The following is an 18,188-nucleotide window of genomic DNA, read 5'->3' as shown; positions in this document are numbered from 1 at the left end:
TGAGCCACCCAGGCGCCCTCACTTTACTTTTTTAAAAAAGATTTTAATTTATTTACTTGAGAGAGAGAGAACCAGTGGGAGCAGAGGGAGAGGAAGAAGCCGACTCGCCACTGAGCGGGGAGCCCGATGTGGAACTCGATCCCAGGACCCCAGGATCATGACCTGAGCCAAAGGCAGACGCTCAACTGACTGAGCCACTCAGGTGCCCCTCACTTTGACTTCTATACCGGGATTGAAATAAAAAATTAAAATTAAAAAAACTCATGCTGAAAAAAGCCAGACTGAACAAAAAAACAAAAAATGAGTATATACCATATGATTTCACACATAGAAAATTCTAGAAGATGGACACTAATCTCTAGTGGCAGAAAGCAGAACAGTGTTTGCTGCCTATGGTGGACAGAGGAGAACAAAGAGAGAGGTCTGAAAGAGACATGAGTAAATTTTACATGGGCAATGGATATGCTCATTATCTTCACTGTGATGTTACATTGGTATGTAAGTTAGAACTCATCAAATTGTATACTTTAAATGTATGAGGTTTACTTTGTCAATTGTGCCTTACTAAATCTGAAAAAAGAAAAGAAATTAATGGAATAAAAGATCTCAATGAGACTGAAAGATTAGATTGAGTGTCCAATAATTACTAGTGGCATTTCAAGTTAGTGGGGGAAAAGGATTATTAAAAACCAGGTAAGAGGGGTGTCTGGGTGGCTCAGTCGGTTAAGCATCTGCCTTAGGCTCAGGTCATGATATGAGGGTCCTGGGATTAAGTCTCGTATTGAGCTCCCTGCTCACCGGGGAGCCTGCTTCTCCCTCTCCCTCTGCCATTCCCCCCAACTTGTGCTCTCTGGCTCTCTCTCTCTGTCAAATAAATAAATAAAATCTTAAAAAAAAAAGTATAAGAATTGGGGCACCCAGGTGGCACAGTCAGGTAAGCGTCCAACTCTTGGTTTCAGCTGATCTCAGGGTCATGGGATTGAGCACTGCGTCAGGCTCTGTGCTCAGTGCACAGTCTCCTTAAGATTCTCTCTCCCTCTGCCCTTCCCCCCCTTCACATGCGCTCGTGTGCTCTCTCTCTCTCAAATAAATAAATCTTTAAAAAAAAACCCACATGCTTAGGGGTGCTTGGGTGGCTCAGTCGGTAAAATGTCTGCCTTTGGCTCAGGTCATGATCCTGGAGTCCCGGGATCAAGCCCTGCTTTGGGCTCCCTACTCAGCAGGGAGTCTACTTTCCCCACTGCTCCTCACCCTGCTCATGCTCTCTCAAATAAATAAAATCTTAAAAAAAAAAAAACAACTTTAAAAAATGGGTAAGAAAACTTGCTATCCGTTTAAAAAAATAAATTCCTGGGGACGCCTGGGTGGCTCAGTCGGTTAAGCGGCTGCCTTTGGCTCAGGTCATGGTCCCAGGGTCCTGGGATCGAGTCCCACATCAGGCTTCTTGCTCAGCCGGGAGTCTGCTTCTCCCTCTGCCTGCTGCTCTCCCTGCTTGTGCTCTGTCTCTCTCTCTGACAAATAAATAAATAAAATCTTTTAAAAAAATTAAAAAAAATAAAAAATAAATTCTTCATCAATTTAACATTAATGTGTAAGAAATTAAACAATAAAATCAGGTGAAAATATAAACATTCATATGTCCCTGGCAATTAAAAAATGACAAACTTTGTAAAAGATATATTGTTTTGTAGCCATGGTAACAAGTAGCCATAAAATCCAGAGGTTTTTTTTTTTTTTTTAAAGATTTTATTATTCATTTGAGAGAGAGAGAGTGAGCAGGGGGAGGTTCAGGGGGAGTGGGAGAAGCAGACTCCCTGCTGAGCAGGGAGCCCAACATGGGGCTCGATCCCAGGAGCCCAGCATAAGACCTGGGCCAAAGGCAGACGCTTAACTAACTGAGCCACCCAGGCGCCCCCATAAAATCGTTTTTAAACCTACTTAATACGTCTATATCAACTCACCTCAGCAAACCTACTTTTGTAATAAGCTATCCAACCAGAGTCGTCCCCTTGTTTCTGTAAATTGGCCAATCAGGGAAGAACTTAATCCAATAAGCATCCCAGAGAGGAGTATTACTCAATCAACAACAGACTACCTGAGCAACCATGCTTGTGCTGCTTGCCCCGCTGCAAGACTGCTGTCCTGAACTCCATACCTCTCCAGTATTTGCTATAAGATCAGCAGTCTCGTCTCACTGCAGGAAGCAGTAAATCAGCAGCCTTCTCTTTATTTCAGAGAGAAAAGAGGTCTCATCATCCTTTGACAATTCTGGAGGTCTCACCACGGTAACTGTAGAAGCTCTTCCTTGGCAACACTCCAGGAGTTTCAGACCCACAGATGCACTCACTGGGCCCCTTGTGCTTAACTCCCATTTGTCCTTCAGATCTACTGCCAGTGAGTCAATCCCAACAACTAGTTGAGTTCAGACTAGTTTCATTAGGCTTTAGCTGCTTATCTAATGAGTTTTCAGGTTAGAAGTCATTGTTTGGACCCAGGTCTTTGTATGAGGTCTTTGGGCTTTTTGTTTTGAAGGAATACCATTTGAAAATTATTTTTGCCATTAACTTGATTTCTCCCCATCTGCTTACTTTGCTTTTGCTGTTATTTGTCTATATTCATAAAATTTTTTCATGTGTTTTTGTTTTGCCCTGCATTTCCTTCTTTCTGTTAAATGTACAAGAGTGTTCTATAGGGAATGCATGGAGGCATAAGCCAGATAAGCCTCCAAACCAAGTCAATCTATTCCTAAGACATCATAGTTGGAGGTCCATTTGATCAGAGACCAATTGGTAAAAAAGCAAGTGGTCAAACGTTAGGAAGGCTCTTCTTGTCTTGTCAATTTGTGAAAGAAGATCACTGTGTTTATTTAGTTCAAATTCCAGGGTCAGGGATAGTTGGGTCACTGATCTCATGGCCCTTCCTATCTGTGTTTGGAACCTGAAATACAGTTCACAAACACACATCCTTAGACAACTTTAGTGCTTCTCCTTCTTGTTTGTCATATGTTTGCCTATGCCAAGCTCTCAAACTCCCTGGGAGAATTTCTGCTTCCAATATAAAGGTGTACCATAGTCCTAATTCTGGCACTTTCCTTAGTAAAAGGCAAAAAATATTTTAAGTTAAAATTACAACGTCCAAAGTGCACACAGAACATTCTCCAGTATAGATCATATGCTGGATCATTAAACAAACCTCAATGTATATAGAAGGATAGAATAATACAAAGTAAGTTCTCTGTTCACAAAAGAAGAAATTCAGGAAACTCACATACATGTGGAAAGTAAACAACACACTCCCTTAAATCATCAAGGGGTCAAATAAGAAATCACAAGGGAAATTAGAAAATACTCCGAGTTAGATGTAAATGAAAACACAACATACCAGAACAGATGGGATACAGCTACAGCATTACTTACAGGGAAATTTATAGCTGTAAAAACCTATACTAAAAAGAAAAAATATCCCAAATAAACTAACCTTTCACCTTATGACACTGGAAAGAGAAGAGCAAACTAAACCTTAAGTATGCAAAAGGAAGGAAATAATGAGTATAAGTGTGGGAATTAATAGAAAACAGAAAAATACAGTCAACAAAACCAAACACTGGCTTTTTGAAAAGGTCAACAACACTGATAAAGCTTTAGCTAGACCACCTATGAAAAAAGGAGACTCAGATTTCTAAAATCTAGGGTGAAAGAGGGGACACTACAACTGGGCTCAGAGAAATAAAAAGAACTGTAGAGGAGCCCTTTGAACATCAGTAGGCCAACAAATTAGATAACCTAAATGAACTGGACAAACTCCTAGAAAAACACAAATCACCAAAACTGACCCAAAAATAGAAAATCAGAATATCTAACAATACAAAAATTAAATGAGTGATTTAAAAACTGTACACAAAGAAAAACCAAAACCCAGATGGCTTCTCTGTCAAATTTCTACCGTACATCCAAAGGAAAAATGAATTCCAATCCTTCATAAACTCTCTCAAAAAAACAGAAGAGGAAGGGAATACTTCCCAACTCTTTCTATAAGGCCAATATTACCCAGATATCAACACAAGACAAAGGTATCACAAGAAAAATAGAGATATCACTTAGGAATATAGAAAAAAATCCTCAACAAAATATAAGCAAACCCAAACCAGCAACATAGAGAAAAAAATTATACACCACGAACCAGTGGGATTTATCCCAGGAATGCAAGGTTGATTCAATATCAAAAAATCAATTTAAAAAGCAGGATTTTTTTTTTTGACCAAAACCCGATTTCCTTTCATGATAAGAACACTCAATAAGCTAGGAATAAAATGGAATTTCCTCAATCCAAAAAAGGGCATCTACAGAAAACTCACAGCTAATATACTTAATGGTGAAAGACTGGATGGATATTTTTTCCCTAAGATCAGGAAAAGGACAAGGATGTGCACTCTCACCACGCCCCCCCCCCCCCACTGAATTGTCTTTATTAACAAAGGGAATATCCAAGGCCACTACATTAAGGAGGGGCGGGGTCAGGGCTTTTTTTTTTCCCTCACTTTCACCATGCCCATTCAACATTGTACTAGAGGTCCTAGCAGAATAATTCAGCAAAAAAAAGAAATAAAAGAGATCCAGATTGGAAAAGAAGAAGTAAAAAGTATCTTTATTTGCAGATGACATGATCTCCTATATAGAAAATCCCACAGAATCCATGAATAAACTTTTTTTTTTTAAAGATTTTTATTTATTTATTTGTCAGACAGAGAGAGAGAGAGAGAGCACAAGCAGGGGGAACAGCAGAGGGAGAGAGGGAGAAGCAGGCTCCTCACTGAGCAAGGAGCCCGATGCAGGACTCGATCCCAGGACCCTGGGATCATGACCTGAGCTGAAGGCAGACCCTTAACGACTGAGCCACCCAGGCGCCCCAAATAAACTGTTTTAACTAATAAATGACTTCAAAGGGGTTGTGGAATACAAGATATAAAAAAAAAAAATCAGTTGTTTTTCTCTACACTTGCGACAAACCGAAAATGAAATTTAAAAAAAAAATCCATTTACAAATGCATCAAAAGAATAAAATACTTAGGAATAATTGCAAAACTTATACTCTGAAATCTACAAAACACTGTTGAATTAGTGGTAAGTACATATAAAATTATGTACTTAGAAAATGAAGATAATTTTATATCCAAAAGAAGCAATTGTGCAGAAAACAAAACCAATCCTACATACACTACATAACTCATCCATAAATAGCTTTTGTATAGTTATAATAAAATATGACAATAACTTTTATGAAAGTAAAACTTTAATAAAAATAAATTTCAATAAATGGAAAAATATGCCATATTTGTGAATAGGAAGATTCACTGAACATTCTCCCCAGTTGATGCCAATTGACTTTTTTTCTTGTTTTCATTAAATCACTCAAAGGATCACATGAAAGAATAAATGGGTGGCATTTACTATGAAAATTCTGAAAACAGGATTCCTTGACAAATATTAAAAGCTAATAAAATTACAATAACTAAAACACAGTATCACATTGATTTTAACCACTGGATCAAAATGAAATATTCAGAAGTAAATCAGTCTCTTGCTGCAGCAACGCAAGTGGGAGTACCAGGCGCCGGGCTCGGAGCGGAACTCCACGGATCGCTTTAAGAAAATGGCAGACAAGCCGGACATGGGGGAAATCGCCAGCTTCGATAACGCCAAGCTGAAGAAAACAGAGACGCAGGAGAAGAACACCCTGCCGACCAAAGAGACCACTGAGCAGGAGAAGTGGAGTGAAATTTTCTAAGAACCTAGAGGATTCCCCACCCCCGTCATCTTCGAGACACCCCAGTCGTGATGTGGAGGAAGAAGAGCCACCTGCAAGATGGACATGAGCGACAAGCTGCACTGTGAACCCGGGCACTCCGTGCCGACGCCACTGGCCTGCGGGTCTCTGAGGGGACCCCCCCCCCAATCGGACTGCCAAATTCTCCGGTTTGCCCTGGGATATTATAGCAAATTATTTTTATGTTTAATGAAAATAAAACACACCTCGTGGCAAAAAAAAAAAAAAGTAAATCAAAGTACCTTAACATATGATAAAGATAGTGATTTAAATTAAAAAAAAAAAAGTTTTCCAATAAACTGTGAGACAGTCCCAAGGCAATCATCATGATCCCAACATCCCATCAAGATAAATTCCAGAAGGTTTAAAACATCGGAAAAAATAAAACATAAAATAAGTTAGATCTATCTAAGAAGAAAAGCAAAGCAGAGACCATAAAGAAAGAAATAGTGCATTTGAAGACATCTACTCTTATTTAACAAATATTCTTGAACATTTACTATATGCTAGGAATCAACCAGAGCTGGATGTACTGTGAGGAAAAGAGACACGGCCCCCACCATCAAGGAGAGACAGTCTAGGAAAGATAGAATAACTACAAATTCACCCCAAAAAAGTGAGCCATTCTCAACCTCTCTCTTTATCTCACACCCCACGTCCAGCCAGGACACTGACTGAGCACTACTTTCACAATTTATCCAGGAGCCAACCACTTCTTGCCACCTCCACTGCTGCCATCTTCATGCCTCCCCTGGATTCCTGGTTGGTCTCCCCACTTCTATTCCCACCCTTCCAACTCTCTCCCCCATGCAGCAATGGGAGGGATCCTTTTATAATTTAAGCCACATCATGTTACTCCTTGGCCATAAATCCTATGCTTCACTCAAGTAAAAGCTAAAATCCTTACAACAGCCTTTCAAAGCTCTATCCTGTCATCTCCTCCATCTTCCCCATACTTCCACTGCCCTTGACTAGTCACCCTGGCTTCCCTGCCACTCCTTGAATGAACCAGGCATATTTCTGTCTTTTAAAGGCCTTTACTCCGGCTGTCCCTCTGCCAAAAAGTTCCTTCGCCCATATATTCACCTGGCTAACTCAACTCCTTAAAGTGTTGGCTCGAATGAACTTGGCCACTCTACCTAAAATTACAGCTCTCCACCACCCCCCCCCCACTCCTGGTACTCCTGATCTCTCCTACTCTGTGTTCCACTTTTTCTTCCTTCCAAAGCTCTCAACACTTCTAGTATACTATACAATTCACTTACCGTGTTTATTATTTACTGTTTATGTACCTGACTACATGAGGAGAGAGATCTTTGTTATGTTAACTGATATGTCCCAAGACTCTGGTATACAACGGGAGCTCAATAAATGCATTCGAAGGAATGAATCAATTCATCAGATAAGCAAAGATTTATAAGCCTGATAACGCCTAGTAGTTGTACACAGCTGGTGGAAAAATGAACTGAATAAGTGTTCTAGAGGGTAATCCGTCAATGTATATTTAAGTATCTTTTTTTAAAAAGATTTTGAGAGAGAGAGCATGTGAGACAGAGAGAGTGCACGAGCAGAGGGAGGGGCACAGGGAGAGAGAGAAGCAGACTCTCCACTGAGCAGGTAGCCTGATGTGGGGCTCGATCCCAAGATCCCGGGACCATGATCTGAGCCAAAGGCAGACACCTAACACTTAACTGACTGAAACACCCAGGCACCCTTACATTTAAGTATCTTATTATAGCAAATATTTTCTTAAAGTCTTTAAAATGTTACGCCTTTTCATTAAGTAATTCCACTTCTAAGTACATAGCCTCAAAAAAAAGAATCAATGAAATGGACACATATTTATCTATAAAAATGGGATTTCATGAAGCCATTACAAATTAATCACATCTATATTTACTATAGTAAGTGATTTACTATAATAACACATTTTTTTAGATTTATTTATTTATTCCAGAGAGAGAGAGAGAGGGAGGGAGAGAAATCCTCAAGCAGACTCCCCTCTGAGCACAAAGCCTGAAATGGGGCTCAAGTCCAAAACCCTGAGATCATGACCTGACTGAAACCAAGAGCTGGATGCTTAACCAACTGAGTCACCCAGGTGCCCCTATAGTAAAGCATTTAAACAAAAACTCAGGGTGTGTGTGTGTGTGTGTATTAAACCAAGCCTTCTTAACTACAGAGTTAAATACAATTCCTCCTCAGGGCACCTGGGTGGCGCAGTTCGTTAAATGTCTGACTCTTGGTTTCGGCTCAGGTCGTGATCTCAGGGTCGTGAGACTGAGCCCCGAGTTGGTCTCCATGCTCACTGTGGAGTCTGCTTGAGGATTTCTCTCTCTCTCCCTCTCCCTCTGCCCCTCCTGCTTGTAAGTTCTCTCTCTCTTTCAACGAAATAAATAAATCTTTAAAAAAAAATACAATTCCTCCTCAAAGTACAACAGGTCTCTATTCAAATGCCTATCTCTGCAAGACTTACATACATTTAGTATCCTTAATCTGTTCTACAATTTTTTAATATTTATTTATTTGACAGAGAGAGAGATAGTTAGAGCAGGAACACAAGCAGGGGGAATGGGAGAGGGAGAAGCAGGCTTCCCGCAGAGCAGGGAGCCTGATGTGGGGCTCGATCCCAGGACCCTGGGATCATGACCTGAGCCGAAGACAGACGCTCAATGACCGAGCCACCCAGGCGTCCCTGTTCTACAATTTAAAACCTAAACAGAACAATGGCCAATCTGTATTCAGCTATTACTGAACTTTCAGAAAATTGTTAGCTTGTTAAAAGTAAATCCCCCCATTCACTCACATGACATCCAGTACTGAATCATTCCGAATGACCTTATGCGAGACATCAGCTAGGAGAAAAAGACCTCCATCTGTCCTTCGGATGCTAGCTGCATAGCCTGGCCAGATCTGCAACCTGAAGAGACAAGTGAGCTTTACCTCAGGGTTCTAAAAAAACCACAGATACTTCCATGCCCCCATTTGAAACAGCTGAGCAAATACCGCCCCCCTCCCCAGTAACAGTGAGAAAGCACCATGAAATAAAGTAAATCAACATCATTGTGAACTTACTAAAAAACTAAACTATGAAACAGATTTAACTGATAAATTATATTCACAATCATAAAATACCGTTGAGATTTCTGTACTACATATGGTAATCACAATGAAAAAATTCTTTCCAGAACATTCGAAAGTGAGGAAAAGAACACCACTGACCTGTGTTGCTGTAGTACCATAGCACTTGTAGGGTCATAAAAGTTTCTCCCCACAAGCTTCATATCTAAAAGTTTCATTACCCTGAAATGAAAAGCAAAAATGGGTCTTCTAGAGAATAATTAAAAAAATTCAAGCTCTACTACTCTTAACAATATTTTCCTTTTGAAGCCTGAAGTGTCAAAATTATTGGTGCCCTTTGCACAATATAGCTCTTATGCTGAGAACACCGTTGCCAAAAGAAAAAATTATCACTTATCTTGAGGTATATACAACTGACAATAGCTTGTCCTACATACCAGGTGACCAAAAACCAAGTTGATTTCCCAGGTTCAATTTACATTATTTTTCACCATTAACTAAAAAGAATGCAAGGGAGTCAATTCCTGTTTGTAAAGATCAGTCTGACATAAGAAGCTGTGTTCGTTCCCGGCAGTTCAACTTACTGGGTAGAAATTACGTTGTGTGTCTCATTTAAAAAGAGGTGGTGTAGGAATAAGTTTTATGAAAAATTGGGTCTTATAAAAAGTAAAAAAAAATTATGAGCTGTCTGAATCCAAAAATCAAGGGATGTGGAAAAAAAATTCTTCCAGCATAAATTTTTGTACACTACCACTCTGAGTAGCCCCATCAGTAACACCATGAAATTATGCAATATAAACATCTGCTTGATGGAATCCGAATGATTCCAAAGGAACCCAACCAGCCACCTCAAACCTACCTTCATTATACCCAAATCTGGCTAATCACTTGACATAATTTTTCAATAAGTTAGCCTCAATACCATCTATTTATTTATTAAATGTTTCTAAACTCCTATTTATATGTGCGTAGTATAATACCATCCAAGCTTCTTGAAGAGCACTGTTACAAATATAAGACTGAGATTAAAGAAAATAAGCTGTTTTCTCACCGACGGAAAACAACATTGTAGAACGGAATGCACAAGTCAGAATAGGGCTCCAGGATCTTTGTCAACTGAATCTTAATGCTGATATCTGCGCCATCAGTTTTCCTTTGACTTTTTAGCTCAAGAACCTAACAAATAAATATATGCAAGTAAAAAAAAAAATGACAAAACTACCAAGCCCTAATCTAATCCAACTGTGTTCTGGAAAACACTAAAATGTCTTACATATATTTTCTACTTTCCCCTCATTTTGCTGTCCACACTGGGCCAAATCATAGCATGACAACTAGCATTTAAGAGAAGATTTGGTAAGAGGACTGACTAGCAATAGATCCCTTCCCATTTGAAATCTTAAACCATTCTCTGTCACTGAGGTCAAAGGCTTCCAACCACTCCTCTTATGTGAGAAGGAACTTCTTGAAGAATTCAAATGAAAATGTTTCTTAGTCTGACATTTCTTTGTTATGGAAAAGCCTGTCTTTCTTTAAAGAATAGGAAAGTACAACTCAAACATCAGGATGTCTATGATTTCCTACCACTCAAAGCACCAGAACTCTCTTAGGTTTCATTCCAAAATATATTTCCTATTTAGTCTTACTTGTTGAAGCTTAATAGGCAGATAGAGAATGGATCCATCAAAAGCAGTAACGTTTCCAGTGACAGCTTGATGGTCCTTCAACATGCCAAACCTCATGCTTTTGCATTCCACATTAGGGCTAGAAAACAATAAAGAGAATTTTACTTCAATTTGCTCAAATGGCAGGCAGTCTTTACTACCCCTGTTTAATAGGTTTGGTAGAGAACCAGTCACTTGTAACTACTGCTCCATCTAGTGGTCATATTAAAATTCAAATACATCTGACTACAAAAGGAGTATCAACCCAAGAATACCTGCCCACAGGAAAAAAAAAAGCAACCACAATTCCACCACCCAAAGACAACTGCCTTAACATTTCAGCGTATGTTTTTCCCGATTTTAGACAAGAGGTCAGAAAACTTTCTCAGTAAAGGGCCTGATAGCAAGTATTTTAGGCTTTATAGGTCATAGAGTCTCCACTCAACTTGGCCAACATGCACGAAAGCATCATGGACAATATGTAAACCAATGAACCTGGTTATGTTCCAGTAAAGTTTTATTACAGAACAGGCAGATTTGCCCTGCAGGCCAGCCATATTTTGCCAATCCCTGATCTAGAGTCTGCAAAAATACACACTTTAAAAATAACTTTTTAAAAAGAGGATTTTACTCCAACTATTTTTCACTTGTGGCGATTTCTACTTTTTATTGATTGTCACAAATCTTACAGCTTTAAAAAGCTCCAGTAGCTATGTGGTACAATGGCTGTCCCATTTCATATCAGTAACACAGAGCCCTGTTGTACAACTAGAAAGTTTAAACATATCTAAGGCTAAAAAGGATTAAGTATGTTCAAGTACAAGATGAAAGATTAAAAAATCAAGTGGTAATCCAATATAGCTGTCCCCAAAACTAAACATTCATATGCTAGTATCACATTTCAAAATGCTTCTCCAAAAATTCATCTACATGAATGGCACTATGCCCTAAACACAGTATTTAAAATTGTGTCTCTGGACTTCCTTCACATAATACAAGGAAGCCCCAGGATAACCAGTCCACTATAGTACATCTCAGTATCCTCTCAATGGTCTGGGATGCTCTTTATATTGTGGCTTCAAAGGTCCAGATCTACCATCTTGAAATTTACAGAATCCATGTCTTCTCCACTGTCCAGTCAATGCAGAGGCCTGTGAAGACTCACACTCCTTTCTGCTTCATTAACATTTGTCAATCCATTTCCAGAGAAAGGGTTCTTCCCTCTCATTAATGCTTATCTGTTTCCTTTACATTCCAGAGCAGGCTCATTTCCACTACCCTCCCTTCTGGGGGGAGGTTCAATTTCACCCTCTTTTTTAGCTCCTTCTCTTCACCTGCCACATGTGCTCAACTTTAAAGCAATTACTCTCTTTATCGTTCCATTTCTCATTTCTCTTACATACTTTTTATGTGGCCAGTTCACTGGCTATTTCCAATCGCCTGTGCTCTCCTTGGTTCTTTTAGTCTAGTTTTTTTCTCCATAATTCTAACAAATCTAGTGGAAAATCAACAAGGGTGTTCTTCAGAGTAAATTCAGTAACTTTTTTTCCTGTGGCCAAAGTCAACCACCTCTTCCTCATTCAAAGGAGCCCTTCCTTTGGTCTTTATAATCTGTTTTCAAGGTATTTCCCCCTAACTTCCTTTATTTTCTCTTTCACTCCACTTACTCCTCTTATACATCTGTGCTTCAAAAATTCAGTCTTCCATCTTCCTATTTTCTCTCCACAGATACTCCAAATCACTTTCATTTTCACACTTCCAGCTAATATCCTCCAGCTAATGACTCTCCTGAGATTTTAAGCACGCGTGGAGCCCAACGCAGGGCTGAACCCACAACCCTGAGATCAAGACCTAAGCTGAGATCAAGAGTTGGATGCTTAACCAGCTGAGTCACCCAAATGCTCCCTTCCTGAGATTTGAAAAGAGAACACAAACTAATACGAATTCTTAGTTTTTAAGAAGTATGAGAAACCCTGAAGTTATTGATATAAGATTAAAGTTATTCTCTCTGATTTTCTCACCCTCAAATTTCACCCTAGACTGTCACTGGAGAGCCATCATGGTATGAGACTTATGCAAGGAGGATCCAGGTTTTGTGGGGTGTGGGTCTTACACCAGTGTCTGTGGGGGTCTCTCTTTAAGAGGAAGAATACAAAATTACAGATACAAAGTAAGTTAAAAGGTTATGGAAGGGGTCTATGCAAGTAAAAGGCCCTGACCCTAAGCTTCATCAACTTCACAGTAAATCCACCTTACAGGTGTATAAAATGGCACCTATTAAGTTAAAATTGGAAATGGTAATACAGCTAAACACAAATAATGTTAACCTTGAATTTATCACAAGGTTCTGAGTTTGTGTATTATTGTGGAGGGACGCTCATCAGGAATCACACAGAAAAATACCCAGTTATTCCAGGGAAACGATTTCATTACTGTTCTCTAATTCACTAAGAAGTGAATACAGAGAAAAAAGTTGTGAATACCTGAAAGTCACATGATATTGATAAACTGCTTCATTATGACACTGTATTTTGATAAGGTTCAATCCCAAAGACTGAGGTGTTCCTTTTGAGCCTTGTTTTACAAAAAGCTCTCTGGAAAATAAACAAAAGCACACATATAACAAAAACAAAAATGCAAACAACTCACGCCACAAAAAAATTAAAGAGAAAAAGAACACTGAGGGAAGTGATATTTTACACTTAGCTTACCCAAGTTACACAAAAGCAAGCTTTGAAGGCTAGAAGCTAAGTTCTTAGCAATCTCTAATTGGAGAAGTTAAGATCACCCTCTTTGCCCTGGTAATATCAATGGAATAATTGAGGCCAGCTAACCAAGAACACAAAAATTAGTTCCACCAAGAAAGCTGCAATATCTTTCCTAGATAATTTCCTAATCTTCGATGTGACAAACAACTGGCTGTCTGAATTGAGAAGGAAATGAAAAATCATTTGAGTCTACTCTTCTGGTACACACTATCTAAACCATCAACCCCATTTCACTTCATCAGGAATTGTCCCACCTCTTTGTCATTCTCCCCACTGGCAAAAACCCAAAAAACAAACAACCCTGCAGCACCTACCACCCACAAAGGCTTTTAGACACAACAGAAACAGTGTTTATAATATTATAAGGCCTCCTCCCACATCATTATCAAGCAGAGAAGGCGGTGCTCCAGACTTACTTTTCCTTGTGTTCTACAGTCCCAAGTAGAGGGTGATCCAGAGGGTGAGGTGAGGATGGGGGCAGAGGTGGTGGTGATGATAGCTGGGTAGGATCCCGAGAGGTTAGGCTGAGAGCACCAGGAGCCTTGTATACTCCTCTGCCTATACTACCAGTTGCTCTTCCCAAAGGTAATAAAGATGTATCCGAATTCCCTCTTCCAAGCATTCTGAAATGTTGAAAAGAAAAGCAAATCAGGACTTTCTCAACCATGTTCCTATCTAAATGATTCCTCCAAGTCTACATTCTTTTCCTGAAGGAGTCAGCAAAGGGAACAAAACCTTGGGATTCTCTTCAGAACCAAATATGCCTACCAGACTCATTTGCTAAGTGCTATTCATACTGACTCTCAAGGCCAATTTCCAGGGCAGAATTGAGGTGGAAGAGTGAATCAGCCAGGTTAAAGAACCACCACAATCAGGTTAACTTAACAGGGCAAATGGAGTTGTAAACTGCCCAGCAGAGAACTACTTTTTACCCTTTTCCAATGACTGATGGGAGCGGTGGCTGCTGATTATTTTTGGAAAACATCCATTCTTTAATATAAAACCATGTATTGTTTATAAGATAATACGACCCTTTTCAGAGTTTCCATTTGGGCTTATAGAGGTATTTCATCTGAATTTGAATTTCCCTGGAAGGCAACTTTACCCACCTATTCCAACCAACGCAGGCCTCTGCTATCTTGCTATCCCCAGCTGCCAACACGGAAGGATCTGGAAATGTGGGATGCGGTTCTTCTTTGTCCTTGCGCACCGTACTGGTAAATAAGCCTCGACCTAAAATGCCTCTACCTGAATGGAAGGGCCAAAACCCAACTATAACTGTGAGTTGAAGGTGTTGTAAAGTAGATATTTTTATGAAGATAAATTGTATGAATTTAAGAACAAAGAAATCATACATACATATTCCCACACTTTTTTGCAAGTTAGTTTTCCACATACCTAATGGAGGCACTTCACGTTTCAGAGGGATCTGGGACACTGTCTCAAGGCCCAGTCCTCGGAACATAGAGACCAAACCTACAGATTCCTATGGAAAGTTAATGAGTAGAGTTATTAAAAAATATATTTCGACAGTTATTCTAAGATGTAGAATGCTTTTCATTTCTAAGATGAAATAACAGTGTTATTTCAATGACTGCAAGTGACACACATTCTGTAACATACGTAGTGAAGTGTTTTAGAAGACATAAGAATGATGTTTCTAACAAGACACCCAGAAACACTGATGGTTTTCTTAAAGTCTTGGTAAGTAATAAAAATCATCTTTGAATTCTATACATGTTATAAGAATAAAGAATAAAAATACCTCATAAAAATTATTTAAGTAGTTTTTTTAGAGGGGGGAGGGGCAGATGGAGAGAGGGAGAGAGAATAAGAATCTCAAGCAGATTCCATACCCAGCACAGAGCCCAACACTGGACTTCATCTCACAACCCTGAGATCATGACCTGAGCTGAAATCAAGAGTTGGAGCTTAACCAACTTAGCCACCCAGGTGCCCCTTTAAGTAGTTTTCATAAACACTTTCAATAAACACTCTTAATACTTATAACAATATCATCTTAGGTTTTCAAGCGTAAATACAGGTATAGTCCATGAGTTGATGTACAGAATAACAAAGTGCCATTTTTCTAGTTTGTTTCCTATACACCCAAGGTAAGAGGGAACACTGTACTAGTTAATACATTTTCAGAAAAAAGCTGACCATTTAAAAGTACCTGAGGTTGGGTTTTTTAAAATAACCTCCAACAAAACTTGCTACTATTTTCTATGGCAGTCTTGAAAGTTTAGTGTTATTACCCCAATTAGAGCTGTCACATATAGACTCAAGCAAGTCATCAGAGAAAAAATACAACATAATGTCATCTTTTCTTCTGCCTACATAACTTTACATTACTCTACTTAAAATTGCCATAACTGCATTATCTGGTTCTTCCTGTATTTGTTAACACTTTATTCTTTGAGATTTCTTAATTATAGACAAATACCATTCTTGAAATTACTATATAATTAGAAAATTAAGAATGCACATACATGCAATTGTACACACATTAGAAGCAATAGCTGAAGATCTTTTTCTTTAAGATTTGGGCAAAGAGCCCTCTAAAAGGAACCTTCTTAATAATTATTACCTCAGAAGCAGAAGTGGCTGCTAATACCATAGAGTCAAACCCAATGCAAAAATCTAAACACTTAAAAGCCGTATCTTCAAACCTGCCATTTATGTATGTATGTTTATTTATATCTATAGAAGCTAGAGGGCTGAGGTCTATACCCAAGTCTATCTAGCATTCTTTACAAGGCACTTTTTCTAAACTCACAACTCTAGGATTTGAAATGTATGCCCAGAATGCAACTAAGAAAAACAAAAACAAAGCCCAACCAATCAACCAACCAAAAAAGCCCAAATCTTTTTTTTTCATATAGGGCTTCACAGTTATTTGAAATCTGTTATTTCCTCTGATGATAAGCTGTATGCTGCTACTGTGCATCCAGACACGGTCTTACCCTTTGTGCTGGCCCACTCCGTGGGCTTGGTTCCCCTGGCTTTCCAAACACATGGCCTCTGCCTGCAGGTCCTGCCCTGCCCAGAGCTGAGTCCAAAGGTTTAGGAGCTTGTGGCCAAGAGCCTGGCATCCGTACACACTGAGACAGGTGCACAGAAGAGCCCCTGAAGGGTGGTCGGACAGGATCCATTGAAAGGCTGCAGAGGATACGGGTGTCAATCCTGTTCTGATCAATTATCTGCCGGCATTTTATAAAGATTAAAGATTCCTAATTGTTTTCCTTTTCCTTCAAGACAGACTCACAAAGCATTAAAAACACAGTTTCCTTAGGTCAGACCAGTAATACCTGCTATATCATATTCACTTCTAAAGCTCTATTTAGCCTGGAATATTCTTTTTTTTTAATTTTTTATTGTTATGTTAATCACCATACATCATTAGTTTTTGATGTAGTGTTCCATGATTCATTGTTTGTGCATAACACCCAGTGCTCCACGCAGAACGTGCCCTCTTTAATACCCATCACCAGGCTAACCCAGCCCCCCATCCTCCTCCCCTCTAGAACCTTCAGTTTGTTTTTCAGAGTCCATCGTCTCTCATGGTTTGTCTCCCCCTCCAACTTACTCCCCTTCATTCTTCCCCTCCTGCTAACTCCTTTTTTTTTTCTTAACATATATTGCATTATTTGTTTCAGAAGTACAGATCTGTGATTCAACAGTCTTGCACAATTCACAGTGCTCCCCATAGCACACATACCCTCCCCAATGTCTATCACCCAGCCACCCCATCCCTCCCACCCCCCACCACTCCAGCAACCCTCAGTTTGTTTCCTGAGATTAAGAATTCCTCATATCAGTGAGGTCATATGATACATGTCTTTCTCTGATTGACTTATTTCACTCAGGATAACACCCCCCAGTTCCATCCACGTCGTTGCAAATGGCAAGATCTCATTCCTTTTGATGGCTGCATAATATTCCATTGTGTATATATACCACATCTTCTTTATCCATTCATCTGTCGATGGACATCTCGGCTCTTTCCACAGTTTTAACCTGGAATATTCTAAATACTCTCCATCAGCAAGCCTTAAAAGCCAAGCTCTCATCAAAGTTACTTATATTTTCTACCCAAACAGCCTCTCAGAGAACTTGGTCCTGTAAGTTAACTGCTTGTTGTACAGGAAACACTTTTTATGTATGAACATGATTTTGGTTTATGAGCAAGTTCACAGTTACCATGGCCATATTACAAAATTATTCTGTCAGTAAATACTTATGGATTTTGCTTTGTTTTTGGCCTATCTTTCCTCTACTAGAGTCCTCATTTTTTTTTCCTAATCTATTTTCACTTTACACTATTCCATCTTCTCCTTGATCTCCATAGTTGCTTCTCTGAATCTTTATCCAATTCCTCTCTATCAAACTCTTCTTTCAAACTCTATCAGAACTGAGTTCTCTAGGATGTAGACCCTTTTGCTTTGAGCTTGCAATACCTGCTGAGTCTCATGGGTAACATTTAAATACCCTTTTTCGCACCCAGGTAACTAGGGATGAGGCTCTTCCTGCTCCTCAAATCTCAGGACCACTAAGCCTCTTCAAAATCACTTTATAACCTATAGAATTCAGGAGTCCTTCTTTAAAGAGCTCCCTTCATTGCCCTGACCCACTCGTGGTCCCCAAAGAATCCTTAACTGACAAATAAACCTCTTAACTTTTGCAAACCTGCCTTAAGCATTAGCTACAAAAATCACGCCATCTACGTAAAGACAGGACTGACAGAAATCCTACTATACTATAGGTGGAAGTAGTTCAGGATCTGGCAAAAATAAATTTTCAATTTTTACCTAGACTACCCTCTTTTACACAAAAATGGCAGGATATGCCA

The 18,188-nt window shown here is 39.3% G+C and overlaps 1 protein-coding gene and 1 pseudogene across 2 annotated transcripts in view; one reads left to right on the top strand and one right to left on the bottom strand.

Moving 5' to 3' along the window:
• PIWIL2 (piwi like RNA-mediated gene silencing 2) overlaps positions 1 to 16,491 on the bottom strand; it is a 70,559-nt gene extending 54,068 nt beyond the window's left edge. For both annotated transcript variants that reach the window (XM_028114345.1, XM_028114346.1), the window contains exons 1-9: positions 16,303 to 16,491; positions 14,735 to 14,822; positions 14,446 to 14,584; positions 13,753 to 13,959; positions 13,052 to 13,162; positions 10,551 to 10,668; positions 9,956 to 10,080; positions 9,046 to 9,126; positions 8,630 to 8,743 (exon numbers count right to left, since the gene is read on the bottom strand). In XM_028114345.1, coding sequence (XP_027970146.1) covers positions 8,630 to 8,743; positions 9,046 to 9,126; positions 9,956 to 10,080; positions 10,551 to 10,668; positions 13,052 to 13,162; positions 13,753 to 13,959; positions 14,446 to 14,584; positions 14,735 to 14,822; positions 16,303 to 16,491 — 1,172 coding nt within the window. The remainder of the gene's footprint in view (positions 1 to 8,629; positions 8,744 to 9,045; positions 9,127 to 9,955; positions 10,081 to 10,550; positions 10,669 to 13,051; positions 13,163 to 13,752; positions 13,960 to 14,445; positions 14,585 to 14,734; positions 14,823 to 16,302) is intronic.
• LOC114217485 (thymosin beta-10 pseudogene) lies at positions 5,620 to 6,044 on the top strand (annotated as a pseudogene).
• Positions 16,492 to 18,188: the final 1,697 nt, after the last annotated feature.

The sequence above is a fragment of the Eumetopias jubatus genome, unplaced genomic scaffold (assembly GCF_037043125.1).
Source record: "Eumetopias jubatus isolate StellerSeaLion01/CBP00866 unplaced genomic scaffold, mEumJub1_p1.0 scaffold_2, whole genome shotgun sequence".
NCBI classification, from domain to species: Eukaryota; Metazoa; Chordata; class Mammalia; order Carnivora; family Otariidae; genus Eumetopias; species Eumetopias jubatus.
Note: the sequence above shows the minus strand (reverse complement) of the source record. Positions and strands in the feature narration are given on the sequence as shown.